General features: G+C 49.9%; 1 protein-coding gene across 1 annotated transcript in view; it reads right to left on the reverse strand.

Annotated features, from left to right (window-relative positions):
* Positions 1-720: 720 nt before the first annotated feature.
* The window catches only part of PCSK9 (proprotein convertase subtilisin/kexin type 9), a 28,871-nt gene continuing 14,737 nt past the window's right edge, over positions 721-14,854 (reverse strand). The window contains exons 6-12 of the mRNA XM_051999606.1: positions 12,934-13,130; positions 12,263-12,446; positions 11,005-11,175; positions 8,978-9,126; positions 7,380-7,557; positions 6,427-6,608; positions 721-4,069 (exon numbers count right to left, since the gene is read on the reverse strand). Of these exons, the coding sequence (XP_051855566.1) occupies positions 3,866-4,069; positions 6,427-6,608; positions 7,380-7,557; positions 8,978-9,126; positions 11,005-11,175; positions 12,263-12,446; positions 12,934-13,130 (1,265 nt within the window). The 3' untranslated portion in view covers positions 721-3,865. The remainder of the gene's footprint in view (positions 4,070-6,426; positions 6,609-7,379; positions 7,558-8,977; positions 9,127-11,004; positions 11,176-12,262; positions 12,447-12,933; positions 13,131-14,854) is intronic.

Genomic DNA, 14,854 nt, shown 5'->3' on the forward strand with positions numbered 1-14,854 from the left:
ATAATCTCGTTCTTTATGCCTAGGTCATGGACCCATTTTGATCTTATCTTGGTATACAATGTTAAGTGTGGGTCCATGTCTATGGCCTATTCTTAATCTTTCTCCTTCCCGACCTTGCATGCTCTTGAACAGTTTTTTCTATTTGATAGTTTCTTCCCTCGATTTTTGGGAGGACCCTCTCTCCTGATTCTCTTACCTATCTGACCAATCCTTATCAATTTCCTCTGCTGGATTCTCAAACAGATCATGCCCACTAATAATAGGAGTCTCCTATCATGGCTCTGTCCCAGGCCCTCTTTCTTACCTGGTGATCCTATCAAAGGACTTAATGGGTTTTAATCTATTAAAATGTAAAACTCCACTAAGACTTCCCAGACTGTTCCTCTGCCCTTTGGACCAGGCTATTTCCCATTTCTGGGATGGGAAGAGAAACTCCTCAGTATCTCCCACAAGAGCATGTTGTAAAGTAAAAATTTTATAAAACACAAAATGTTACAGATGGAATAAAAGCTCCTTGAGGGCAAGAACAATAAAAATGATGATCATTTGTATTTGGATCTCTAGCATTGAGCACTTCAATGCTTAATTGGCTGTTCCTTGATGGAAATCGGAGCTTTGATTATAGTTCCACAGGTTCAGCCTTATCTCGCCACCTCCCTCCCCATCCCTATACCCACCCCTCCTCTTAACTGATGCATGGTCCACATCATCCACAGGCTATTTGTCATTAAAAGTTTTTATTTTTTTTTAAAGTCACCCTATAATAAAACAGACTACAAAATCCAGAATAAATACTTTCAAAATACAAAAGTCAAATGCTAAATCTAGAAAAGTTTAATCTTTATGTAAAAAAAAAAAAAAAACAACCCCCCCCCAAAAAAAAAGCCCTAGGGAGAGTTGTTTCTAGAAATACCCACCAGAGAGAGGGAGCCGAGGATCAGGGTCACACTTTGGGAATCAGCAATGGCAGCCTCCAGGATGACTTGCTGTGATAGGGTGAGAGCCTGGGGTGCTTTGGAACAAAGGTAGTGTGCGTAAGGAAGAAATGGGGGGAATTGGAACTCTACAGCTGTCAGATTTAGGAAGAGCTGTTCTTTTTACCAAAAAATAAGTGTCATTTTCAATCTTCCCAAACCAACCATAGCCAAGTCACAAACCTGCTCTCTGTTAGGTTCTACTTTTTAGAGAAAGCAAGATGAAAGGATGAATCCCTCACTGTGCGGACGGACGCACAGGCACAGGCCTCTCAGGGGAGGCTCAGTTAAATTGGGGTGGAGTATGGCCATAGGACTGACGCTATCCAGGGTCCTGGAAGCCGCTGCAGGGGGTTCTCTTGGGAGGAGTAAGAAAGAGAAACCTGGCCAAGCTTATCATTATGAGGTCCAAGACCAGATGCAGGTCCTGCACCTTCCTCATTTCTGCCTTCCAGAGGAATGATTCAGAAAACTAAGTGAAACAGTGAGATGCGGCCTCAACTCTGGTCGGACTGTTCTGTCTGAGCCATCTTGTTTTGTTATTCAGTCGTGTCTGACTCTCCTCGGTGCCCGAGAGAAGAAAGGCTGGTCTCCCTTAGAGAAGTTTCACTAGAAAGGCTCCATTACTCATGTCCTAGATCTCAATGGGCAGTGGAGCCCACCTCCCACCCCCTGGTGCATGCCATCCTTGCACCTAGACTGTCTAATGGCTCTTGGTACCTGCCCGACTCCTCTCCCTCCCCCCCACTCCAGTCCATCCGCCATTCAAAGCCTTCTATTTAAATTCCAGGGCTCCCATTCACCTCCCCGCTCAGACACAAAACCCTCTGACTTTTAAAGGCCTTTTGACCTGCCCCTCCTTCCCTTTTCAAACTTCTCCCTTACCTGTTCTCTACATAACCCATGATTCAAAGACCCTGGCTTGCCCCGTGTTGCTTCTCCAAAGAGATCCCCTAGCTTTGTCACTGGCTGTCGGCCATGCTGGAAACTCTCCCTCCGAATCCTTCCCAGCTTCCTTAGTGCCTTCAAATGAGCCTTTAGGTGAAGACCCAACTTCTGCAAGAAGCCCCTTCTGGTCTCTTCCCTCTGCTGATCACTTCCGATCTAATCAGTCGATAACTTGTTTGTACACAGCTAATAACGTGCTGTCCCCCTACCTGTCTGGGAGCTCCCTGAGTGTGGGGACTACCTTTTGCTTTTGCTGTGTATAGTATAACACGTAGTAGGTCCTCAACAAATGCTTTTTAGCTAACTTTCCAGAATAATGTTTTTAAATGTATAAAAATACACAGGATTACAAAGGAAACCAAATGTTAGTGAAAATGATTGGTTCCCGCCCCCTCCACCAAGCCCACAAATCTATGTTGAAAGATGGTAAATCGAAAGGGGGGAAGGGCCACCTACATCTGGACCAACACCCTCTTTTAACAGAAGAAGCCGGACCTTAGGGACAGCAAGGGATTTACTGAAAGGTGCCCAGGTTTGGGGGGGCAGAGTGAAGTTTGAACCCAACTTCTGGCCCTGGCTCCCAACTGTCTGTGTACTGTTCACTCTAGTTCACTGCCGTACACAAAGGTGTGGTGGGAAAATGGGGAAGCCCCTGAAACCAAAGATCCTTAGGGCCAAACAAAAGACAGCAACAGCTAAAAACAATAATAATAACAATAATAAGTGCTTGGATTCCCTTCCATCTCTACAGTTCATCTCTACAGACAGTTGGGCAGGGCCTGAAAATCTGAATTTGGCCCCTGTCTGGGGGTCAACTGGGAACGAAAAAGTAAGGAGATATTTGTTCCGATGGTTGGCTGGTAAATACACCTTTGGCAGGTTGTCCAAGAAGCACCTGAGGGTCTCGGAGAAGCCTCCCAGCTGGGACGGCCACACAGGGATCCAGAGAGCTGGTGCCAAGGCCAAGCCTCTGAGAGGCTGGGCTGCTTCCCTCCCATACTCCCCTGGCATCTCCTCTCCCAAAGGGGTGTCATGTGGGAATGGAACTCTGACTCCCATGGAGAACCCCCTTCCCCGGTTTTACAGGCCAAAAGAGGGCATTCATGAGCACTTTATGTTCTGGCATTCCTCATTCTAAGCCCACAACCCCCACGCTGATTTTGGTATTCCCAGCTCTAAGCTCCCTTCCAGCCTTAGCATTCCTTGTTCTTGGTTCCTTCCCAACTTTGATATTCCCAATTCTAAGTTCTCGCCCAACTTTGACATTCCCTGTTCTAGGTTCCCTCCCAGTTCTGACATTCCCTGTTTTGGTTCCCTCCCAGCTCTGACATTCCCTGTTCTAGGTTCCCTCCCAGCTCTGACATTCCCTGTTTTGGTTCCCTCCCAGCTCTGACGCTCTTTGATTCCTTGGTGAGGTGAGTTTTTGTCGTCTCCCTTTTGTTTGCCCCCTTTATGGTCTAGCCCTTTTCTTTCAACTTGTGTCCTGACTGGGAGGAAAAGGTCTATATGGTCAGCTCCTGAAGCTGGACTGTAGGAGATGTTTGAGGAGTTCCTACCACCTCGGAGAGATTTCCGTTTAAAGAGGAGGGCCATATGCAAGCACAGAAACTAGTTACTAAAGAGGGAAAGGGAAGGAGGAGGGGATGGGGGGCGGGTGCCAGGGGGTTTCCCCATAGCCTCAAATCCCCAGAATCCAGGTCCTCATCACAGGGTGAGACAAGGGTGGATCCCCCTCCTCTGAGGAGGGAGGAGAGCCTTTTCAGACCAAGCCCGGCTGAGCAGTGGCCGGCACCAAAGCACCGATGGGAGAAGCGTGAGGGAATTGGGTGGAAATCGAGAAGTGGAAAAAGCAGCTGCCCCGAGAGTCTTGGTGACATCCTACGACTGAGGGCCAACACGGAAGGTCCTTCTTCCCTCCCCCCACCACAAATCCTGCCGAAGCATCACGGGGAAGTCTGCTGGTCTCTGGGCAGCTGTCGGTTCCTACAGCAGATGGCCATGGCGGCTGCTCGGCGGCCCCCTCTGCTGCCGGGGTGGCTCTTGACCAGGCAGGTGTTGTCCACGGGGTAGGCGCCCAGGGTGTTTGGGCCGGGGGAGTAGGCGTTGCACCCGGTCAGCGTCCAGCCTTCTTCACAAGCCACCATCACCTGCCAGGGAGAGCAGCGAGCACTGTGGGAAATGCAGGTGGGGTCTGCCCCAGCCCCGTGTCCGACCCAGCATGGGGAGCCACAGCCGGAGAGTCATTGAGTTGTGAGAGATTAACTGAAGTCAGCAATAGAGTGGTGGGGAGTGGGGGGGGGGGGAGGGAAGGATAAAAGGGGAAAGGGAGAGGAGGGGAGAGGGAGGAAAGGGGTGAAGGACAAAGAAGGAAAGAGTGAGAGAAGAGAGGGAAAAGGGGAGTAGAAAGGGGAAAAGTGGCTGAAAAAAAGGGGGAGATGGGAGAAGGAAAGAGAGAGAAAAAAAGATCGGAGGGACAGAGGGAGAGAGGGAGGAGACATAAAGGAGAGGTAAGAAGGAGATGAGGGAGGGGGGGAGAGATACAAAGAAAGGGAGGTGAGAGGATGGGAGAAGTAGACCAAAGAAGGATGAAGTGTGATAGAGAACGAAGGGAGAGAGAGGAAAGAGAGAAGAGAGAAGGATGAAGTAAGATGAAGAGAGAAGAGACAGAGAGAATGAGAAAAGTGAAAAAAAAAACAGGAGAAAAGAATAAAAGAGAAAAACGTTAAAAGGAGAAATCCAGAAGCAAGAGACAGATAAAGAAAATCCATTCAAAAGAACTACAAAATGCATCAAGTATTAGAGAGTCCGTCTACCAAGGCGACAAATGTTAAAGAACTTATATGAATACAGCCACAAAAGCCTTTTTGAGGAATAAAAGATTTAAATAGAGAGCTATTAACAAACATGTTTGGGCTGAGACAATACAATAAAAATAACAATTACTACCTAAATTCATTTACAAATTTAGTAGCATATCGAACGATCAGAGATGGTTTATAGAGCTAGAAAATATAAGAAAATTCATTTAGAGGAGCTTAAAAGTTTAAGCGTCTCAAGGGACAAAATGAAAAAAACAATTAAAAGAGGGGTCCTGCTAGTCCCAGATGTCAAACTCTGTCACACAGTAAGTAGGCTGTTTCATACTGATTACTAAAAAAAACTCATAAAATTTGATAAATGGAACAGATTAGATAAATATGACAAAGAAGTAACTGAATGAAGTAGAATAAAATTTGGTAAAGGCAAAGACACCCACTATGAGGATAAGAATTCTCTATTTGACAAAAGCTGCAGAGAAAATAATAGAAACTAGGTTTAGATCAACATTCACACATAGACAATAATAAATTCCAAATGTATTATAAAGCTAATGAAAAAGGCCATATCATAAGGAATTATAAGGATAATATAATAATATAATATAATAAAATATAGGATATTTTGCAAGTATGAATGTGGGAAGAGTTTTTTGGGGGGAAAGGAATAAAAACAATTTTAAAAAGTGAAATGGAAATTGTGATCACCTAAAAGTGAAAAGCTTTTGAACAAACAAATGCTGATTCTAACAAAAGTTAGAATTAAAAAGAAAAAGTTCACTAGGAAAAATCTTTCAGTGAATTTTTCTTGACCGAGATTTGATATCCAAGATATCCGGGAAACCGATACAGAGACATAAGAATAAAGGCCGTTTCCCCCAAAAGATAAGTGGACAAAGGATTATAAAAAGGAAGTTCTCAAGGAGAATTGTAAGCTCTTGAAAACCAGATGGAAAAATTGCTCCAGATCATAAATAATAAGATAAATGCTGATTGGTTAAAAATAATTCTGAGGTTCTACCTCATATCCAGCAGGTTAAAAAAGATGACGAGAGGAAAATAGCGATTGTTGGGGGGGGGGGGGGAGGGTCTAGACAGAATGGCTGATTATGAAAAAATAAAGCAAACAAGGAAGATTTCACCAATGGAACCTCAAAATTATACAGAAGTGACCAAAGGAAGCTGAGAAGGCGGCACGGACAAGCAGGGGAATTCTGAACCTGTTGGGATAATTTTTATCTATGCTGATTAAGAAGTTTTATAGAACAGAAGTGCACAGTTCCATAGAAGATCTCCCTTTTCAGGTTTTTTTTTGTATATTGAAGTGTTCATATTAAATTCATAATGAAAGGGATTTTTAAAATTGAAAGTCAAAAGAGAAAAAGAGCTGGAAAAAGGAAAATTGAGAGGGGAAAGGAGGCAGAGACAGAAAAAGAAAGGGAGCCCAAGAGGAAAAGAGAGGGAGAGGAGGTGGAGGGAGGGGAAGGAAGGCAGGAAAGAACAGGAGAAAGAAAAAGGGAAGAGCAAGGGAAGAGAGAATGATGAAGGGAGGGAGGAGAGGCCGAAGGGAGACAGTGAATGAGGGGAGGTCAGAAAGGGGTGGGGGGAGTGAAAGAAATGCACAGAGGGTGGGGAAGAAAACGAGGCAGAGGGTCAGGGTGGAGAGGGAGGCGAGGCTGTGTCCGCACCTTCTCCGTGGGGCCCTCGGGGGCGTGCTCCTTCACGCGGCACTCCAGCCCCGGGGCGTGGCAGCAGGAGGCATGGAGGCTGGATTGGCCCCGGCTCACACAGTGGCTGTGGCCCTGCTCACTCTTCATGACGGGCTTCACCTGGTCCTCAAGGTCTTCCTGGTGGGAGTGGGAGGCGCAACCTGCAGGAAGGAGGGACGTGGAGGACTGGGCCCCACCCCTGCCCGAGGCCCCCCCTTTCTCTGTTGGGGTGGGATGCGCCTTCCCTTCCATGTCTCCATCCAGTCAACCTTGGAGGGTCTTTGTCTGGATAGTTAAAGTCCCGGGGGGGGGGGGGGGGGGGCAGTCCCAAGGGAGAAAGCTGCCCTGCTCTGGGTCCCAGTTTCTTCTGTGAAATTGGGGGGTGGGGCTGGATCCATGGTTCTCAAAATGTGGCCCAGGGACTGATGGGTCCCTAAGCACCCTAAACGGGTTCTAGGAGCTCAAAACTATTTTCCTATAATACGAAGACGGTTTCCTTTCTCATGTGATGGACATCGGCAGAAATATCCCATGTAAGCATTTGTACAAAAGGATCCTGAGACCCAAATGTGAGAACTGCTTCTCCCTGACCCCTCCCAGCTCCGACACCCCCTGTTCTAAGCTCCCTCCCAGCTCCGACACCCCCTGTTCTAAGCTCCCTCCCAGTTCCGACACCCCCTGTTCTAAGCTCCCTCCCAGTTCCGACACCCCCTGTTCTAAGGTCTCTTCCAACTCTAACATTCCATGTTCTAGATTCTTCATAGATTTGACACCCCCTGCTCTAAGCTCCCTCCCAGCCCTGACCCCCCCCCTAAGGCCCCTTCCACCTCTGACACCTCCTGCTCTAAGGCCCCTCCCAGCTCCGAGTTCCCCCAGTTCTCATAGTCCAAGATTCCATCACCTCCATTCCCCGTATCATTGTCTCCTCCTACCTGTGACCACGTGACTCTCCTCATCACAGCGGGCCCGGACCTCCCCGCCATCCTCTCCTTGGTGCGAGGCCCGGACGTGACACTGGGCTCTGGGCAGCAGGCAGCACCTGGCGATGGCGTAGACGCCCTGCCCCCCAAACGCGTTGTAGGCCAGGCATTCCTTCCTGCCCTCGCGCACCTGAGATGTACAAATCACATTCCCAGCAATGTCTCTCTGTCTGTCTGTCTGTCTGTCGGTCTCTCACACACACACTCACACCACGACCTAACAAGCCCAGGATCACTAAGATATCACCCATTCCCTTTTGCATCCCAGCAGCCTCTGGGCGCCCTGCACTGTGACGTTGCATTCTGGGACTCCCCCTCCCAGCAATCTCCATTCTGATTCTAAGCTGCTGCTCGTGTCTCCTCCTGCAACATCTGGTGACGGCTTTCTTCAGAGATGTTCTGGCCACAGGCTTCTCTTGGGCCACCAGCACGGCACGGCCAAATTGCTTTTCCCTGTATTATTGTTTTATTGGCTATACTTTATTTACCATTATTATTATTATTTTGCTGAGGCACTTGGGATTGAGTGACTTGCCCAGGGTCTTTGCTATACTTTAAAAAGTCCAGTCGGGTTACTGGACCTCGCATTCTGACCCACATCAGCCTTCATGGTCGGAAATGTGTGTTTTCCTCACAATGTGGAGTAGAATATTTTATTACTCCCTTCTTCCATGTCTAGCTTGGAAAATAATGGGGGGGGGTTCATTTTATAGGGCAGGAAACTGAGGCTTAAGGAAAGAAAGGGTGACACTCCGAATCATCTCCTGGGGCTGAGCCTGGGGCTCCAGTCTCTGGATTGCACTGAATCAGGCTGCCAGGAGATGGATTCCCCAGGACCAATTGCTCCCAAGATGACAGGGAAAGCTCTCCTTCTGGTCCTGCCTCCCTAGCAAAATGACCAGTTCTAGGCCTGAGCCAAGAGAGAAATGCCTCGGGATGTCCCCAGAAGGGCGCCTTGACTCCTGGGTCCCCAATCAGGCTTTGTTGTGGGGGGAGGAGGAAGGGAATGAATCAGGATGGCACGGGGCAGGAGAAGGGCCCCGGGGGGAGAGAAGGGCTCGCCCGAGTTGAGTAATAGCCGTTGGGCCCCGGGCAGGTCACCCAATCTCAGCTTCTTTGCCTGTAACATGGAGATAATGGCACGAATCCAATTCATCCCAAACATTTCCTTCCAGCCCTCGCCAACACAGCCCAAGCCACACAGGCTCCGGGCACTGGTCAGGAAGCAGCTGGGTGGTGGCTACAGCCTTGACAGAACCCCACGCAGAGACCCCAAGCCCATGCAGAGCACCCCGATACCCTCTGAACACACAAGCCCACAGGCCACAGAGGTGCCCACCCAGTCTTGGCTTTTAAGTCAGAGAACCCCGGTTCAAATCCCCCTCTGAGGCTCATGGTCTATAAGCTCACTAGAAAATCCCCCCCAGCTCCTTGGGCCCATTTCCCCAATTGTACAGTGTATGTGGGGGGGGGGGTGGACTGGGCCTCTGAGCTTCCTTCCAACTCCGTCCTGGATCCCTTGGACATGGGTACACATGCAGAAACATCACCTCCATCCGCTCTCCTCTCCTCTTCCCGCTCTTGGAGAAACTGGAGCAACTCAGCATCTCCTCGCCCGGGCCGCAGCGGGCCACCGCAACGGCCTTCCGGGTCGGACCCGAGTTGGGGGACCACACCGTCCGGCAGAACAGCTGCTCTTCTGAAAGAGTCACAAGCCCGTGCGCCCGAGGACCGGACGTAAGGAGGGGACGGGGGGAGACCCGGCACAAGGACTTCCACCATCACACGGGGCCCCACCCCCAGGGGGTCCAGGGAAGGAGGCAGGATGGGGAGGCTCTTGTAGAGGACAGGCAGACATTCCCTGGTCCATCTGGACCAAGGCTGAGTTTCAAAAGGCCAGGAGTCCGAGCCACTGGGAACAGAGTCAGGCTAGCACCGAAGCCCCGAGACAGGGAAACGCCCTTTGGCCTCCAACCCGGCAGTAGCCGAGCCATGGATTCGCAGGGGCCACGTCACCCTCGGACATGAACGTGGTAGGTCAATGGTAGGTAGAGACTCTGAGCCTGCTCTCCTGGGGCTGAGGGATGAGGAGTCTGCCTCCCCGAGGGATTGGAGGGGGCCATATCTGTGCTTCAGATGTATTTCAATATCCTTTTGTAAAGACTAATGGGAGTTCGTTGGAAGGGAAACTGGAGCTTCATTCACTGGCAGCTAAGAGTGAGGGAACCACCCCAGAAGGGGAGCTCGAGTTAACAGCTTTAGAGGAAGATATTCCCAAGCATCTAGAACTTTGAGGGGGAGGTACAGCTGGCTTTACTCTGGAACAGCTTGCCAGAGTGTACTTAATAGAGGGAAGTCTAGAACATAGAAGACCAGTGTTTAAAGGGATCTTAAAACACAGCATCTTAGACTTAGAACAGAGAAAGTCAGATCTAGAAAGGACCTTATCTATCCCATGGAAAGCAGAAATTGGGAGGACCCTTAGAACACAGAACATTAGAACTGAAAGGGATGCAGCAAGACAACCTCCCCCCTGAAGGGGCCTTAGAAGGAACGTCAGAGCTGGAGGTGTCTGAGAACAAGGGATGTCAAGTCACGAATGTTTGTGGAAGCTCTTTCTGGTGGCGAGGAGCTGGAAACTGAGCGGCTGCCCGTCAGCGGGGGAATGGCTGGATAAATTGTGGTCTAGGAATGTTATAGAATATTATTGTTCTATAAGAAACAATCAGCAGGATGATTTCAGAAAAGCCTGGAAAGACCGACAGGAACTGATGCAAAATGAAATGAGCAGAACCAGGAGAACAAAAGCCATTTTCACCTTTTTGTTTGTTTGCTTTTGCTTTCTCGTGGTTTTTCCCCTTCTGTTCTGATCTTTCTTTCACAATATGACGACTATGGAAATGTTTCATATGATTGTACACGTGTTACCTGTCTCCGGCTGCTCGGGAGGGATGAGGTGAGAGGGGGAGGAAGAAAAAATCTGAACCCAAAAATCTTACAAAATGAATATTGAAAAAGAGCTTTTCATGTCATTGGAAAACTAAATTACTATTGAGGGGAAAAAAAGAACGGGGGATGTCCGAAGTGAAAAGAACTTAGAATCTAGAATGGTTTAACAGAGCATAAGCTACACCAAAGATAGCTTGGGGTAGTAGTTGATCTTAAAATCAGAAGATCTGAGTTCAAATACTGCCATTGAAATAGTCCCTTGTCTATTCTCTCCAGGCAACCCAACAAGACAACAAATGACTGCATCTTTGTAGCCACAGGGGCAGCTCCCCACACCTTGGAAATCCCATCCAGATGCCCCCCAAATTAATATCCTAATAATAACAGCTCTCATATTCTGGGTGCCTGAGGCTCACAATCCGGCAGAGTAGATGTCGTTATTGCTATTCCAGTTTTATAGGGGAGAAAACAATCAATGCAGCAGTAACTGCAAAGTGCTGAACTCATTCCGAGACCCTGAGGAAGACGCGCTTTCCCCCGAATGGAGGCACACGGGAGGTCCAAGAGGCTCAGGTTCAGAAGGAAGGCAAAGCGGAAGGAGGCTGTGGGGGAGCTCCGGGGGGCTCACCTGCTCCGAGGCTGGACGGCAGCCCGGCCACCAAATTGGGGGTCAGCAGCCTCTGGTCTTCAGGAAACCAAGCCTCGTTGATCACATTCTTGATGGAGAAATGTATCAGCCTCTGCCTCAGCTCTGACATGGTCAAGCTGGGCTCGGCGTTGAGGAGCATGGCGGCGATGCCTAAGGGAAAAACTGCACTGACTGCTTTGGCTCCAGCCATCCCTTCCTCTTCTTCCTCCTTCCCTTCCTCCTCCTCTTCCTTCTTCCCCTTTCTCTTTCTTCCTCTTCTTCTTGTTCCCTTCCTTCCCTTCTTTCTCCCTCCTTCCTTTCCTTCTCCTCTTCTTCCCCTTTCTCTTCCTCTTCCCTTTCTTCTTCCTCCTCTTCTTGCCCTTCCTCTTCCTCCTCCCCCTCTTCCTCTCCTTCCTCCTCTTCTTTCTCTTTCCATTCCTTCTCCTCTTCCTGTTCCTCCCTTTCTTTTTCTTCCTCCTCCTCCAAGATGTAAACAGGTTCCCTCCCAGACACCTCACCCCCAAGGAGCTTCAGGAGCTCTCCCCTGGCCTGAAGAAGAGCCTCTCACATCCAACTCCAGCCTTTCTAGCCTGTTTAGCCCTGATTCTCCTTCCCCCCCCAACATTTCAGCCTAACAATTCCTGCAGGACTTTCCATCTCCAGCCTCCCTGCCTTTGTCCTGGCCGTCCTTTCTCACCTTCTCCTCTGGGATCCTTTGCGCCCTGACACTTCCCTTGTCAGGATTCTTGCCGCCCAGCCCTTTGTGGCCCTATGGACCACAGCCCATGGGATTTTCTTGGCCAAGACACTGGAGTGACCCGCCATTTCCTTCTCCAGTAGACTAAATGACTTGCCGAGGGTCACACAGCTAGTAAGGGTCTGAGGCTGGATTTGAACTCGGGTCTCAGCCCAGTGCTCTGTCCACTGAACCACTGCCTCCCTCTCTCCAACCACAGTGTGGTTTCTCATTCCGCATATTTCCTTGGCCTACTTAACTGGAGAAAATGGAAGCATCTCGAGAGAAGAGACGGTTTTGTTTTTATTGTTGTATCTCTATACCAAGCAAAGCACTTGGCCCATCGTGGGCACTTAATGCATGCCTCCTGAGTTCCCTTCTCGTCCTGCTATAAGCTCTTGATGCCAGTGGACTATCGTTCTCCTCAGCCTCTTAGCACAGGGATGGGCAAACAGTTGGTGCTCAATAAATGTTGATGGGTAAAGCTCTGGGGTGCCCCACGGGAGGGGAGGAACTACAAACCTGCCACGTGGGCGGCAGCCTGAGATGTTCCGCTTTGAGAGGTAAAACAGGTGCTACAGTCGCTGGAGGCACCGATGATGTCTTCCCCAGGGGCAAAAAGATCTACGCAGCGGCCAAAGTTGGTCCCTCCGGTTCCCATGGTGACTGGCTGATCATGGGAATTTGTGGCGCCCACAGTGATGACCTGGAGGGAAGAGGGCAACAAGGTTCCAAGCAGGGAGAATGGGGAGAGGCTCAGGCCGAGGAGCTCCGATCCAGGGGCCTGGAGCAGCCCAGGAAAGGGCAGCAGCCCCAGGCCTCCTGTGGCCTCCGCAGGGAGAGGCAGCATGGCGGAAAGCACTCAAGGCTTGGGTCAGAAAAGCTGGAGGAGAGAAGTGTCCAGATGTGGCTGGGGCAGGAGGATGCAGCCGGGCTGGCTGCGTCACAGACGGCGAAGAAGGAGAGACCCTGGAGACCCCTAAACAGCTTGTTACAGAGGAAGGAACTGAGACTGAGAAATGAAGGGACTTGCCCAGGACCCCCAGGCCTCCTTCCTGCCAGTGTCCTACACGTGGCCCAGCAGGGACCACAGCCCCGCCTGCCCGAGCGCATTAGAACTCGAGGTTGGGGGCGTGCCCCTCCCCCAGTTCCTAGCTCCCAGCCCTCCCCCCCAAGACTGCGGCCTGCCTTACCTCGGGTTCAGAAGCCGGCGAGTATAAGCAAGCGTCATCTCTGTAGTTGCCGGCGGCCGCGATCATCGCCACCCCGGTGCGCACCATGAGCCGGCAGGCGGCGTTCAGCGTGGGGCTGTGGCCCCCGGCGAAGGGCAGCAGCACTACCAGGGGGCTGTAAGGCTGGGCTTTCTGGGTCGTGCGGATGAACTCCAGGCCTGTTTGCCACAGAGAAGACAGAAGGCTCCGGGGACTTGTCGGGCCAGGGAGGACGGCCCTTACTTAGCGGGGAATCGCAGGCTCATGGGATGCGGACCCGGAAGGAAGCTGCGGACCTGGGAGAAAACTGCGGTCTGGCCCAGCCTCCTCCCTTACAGATCACAGCGTCTGCAGGGTTAGAAGGGACCTCAGCAGCCGTCTAGTCCAACGCAGAGGGGAGTAAGGGTCATCCGGCTCCCTCTTGCAGATGCCCAGTGATGGGGAGCTCACTACCTCTTATGGCAGCCCATCTTAATTTGGGATAGGCCTGATTTGGGGGGAAGCTTTTCTGACCATCAAGTCTAAATCACCCTCCCTACACGACCCATGGTACTGTCCCTTGGGACCAAGCTGGACAAAGCTAATCCAGCTTCCACCCGATCGCCCTCCCTCCAGATAGCTGAAGACATAGTAAGGAGCAGAGCCATGTTTAGCAGAATCCAAGGGCTCTGTCTCCAAACCCAGGGTCTTGTTACTGAGCTTCTCCATGAGTAAGACCTGGGCTAGGGCATGGGAGGAATATGGAAGGGATAAGAAATGATCCTTGCCAGGAGGAGAGGGTGTGGAGACGGGCAGAGTGGCTGGGGGACGGCCTTGAAGCTGACGTGGGTGAACTCTGAAAAATGATGCAAAATCCCAGAAGCCATGTCCCCTTTGATCCATAGCTCCAAATGGTCTCACACCCTTTCAGAGTTCGACAAGTTGTGCCATTCAAGAGCAAATCAGACTCCTCCTGATCTTGTCGGGAAGTCACAATGCCAGGAAAGATTTCACGTTCAATTGAGAATTATCAAACTTCCCCTAGACTTACACATAAAATAGGTCTTCTGGAAAATGATTCTTTGCAGATCCTTCTCCACTGAGACAAATATGCCCACTAAGAGAATGCTTCTTGGTGTTTTTCTTTAAACAGTAAAGCCTCCTCTTTTGCCATAACCTCTGGGGTTTCGCTTCCAAACTCGTGTCTCTGAGCAGAAAGTACCTCATTCAGAACCATATCTCGTCATTGCTAGAGATTGGGTTTGAGTCCTGTCTCCAGGCAGAATCCTTCAGCTGGGGGAACGGCCTGGAAGCTGGAGACCGGATTTAAATCCTGTCTCCAGGCAGAATCCTTCCCCTGTCCCTTCCCCAGGCAACTCAGATTACAAAGAATGTGGCAACTTGGATTGGTAGAAAGGAGCTTCCTGGGAAGTTCCTATACTAATAAAGTCATCGGTCCACTCCTGGACCTTCTATCCCTTATCAGGACGCAAGATAATAGAAAACATTTATTCTAGAATCTTCCTAAAGTACAGTTCCAACATCATCTCTCCCTTGCTTGAAATCCCAGCTAGTTCCTATTGCCTACATGCTAATATCCAGATTCCGAGCCTGGCATTCAAGGCTCTCTTCCATCTGGCTCTGATCTGCTTTCCCAGTCTGCGATTCTATTTTTTACATGTACTAGATGGTATGTGCTCTAGCCTGTATGGAATTTGAATTTTCCCTTAATACATTTAATAATTTTCTAGCTTTTCATCTTCTTTTCCCCCTACCTATTCTGTTCTCCCCATCTCTCCTATCATTTGTGGCCTTCCTAGAAGGTTACTTCCTCCAAGAAGACTTCTAAGGTGTTGCCCAGCAACAGAGCTTTCTTCTTCCAATGACCATCTATGATACTGGAACTTAATCATCTCTCCTGACA

The sequence above is a fragment of the Antechinus flavipes genome, chromosome 4 (assembly GCF_016432865.1).
Source record: "Antechinus flavipes isolate AdamAnt ecotype Samford, QLD, Australia chromosome 4, AdamAnt_v2, whole genome shotgun sequence".
In the NCBI taxonomy this organism is placed as follows: domain Eukaryota; kingdom Metazoa; phylum Chordata; class Mammalia; order Dasyuromorphia; family Dasyuridae; genus Antechinus; species Antechinus flavipes.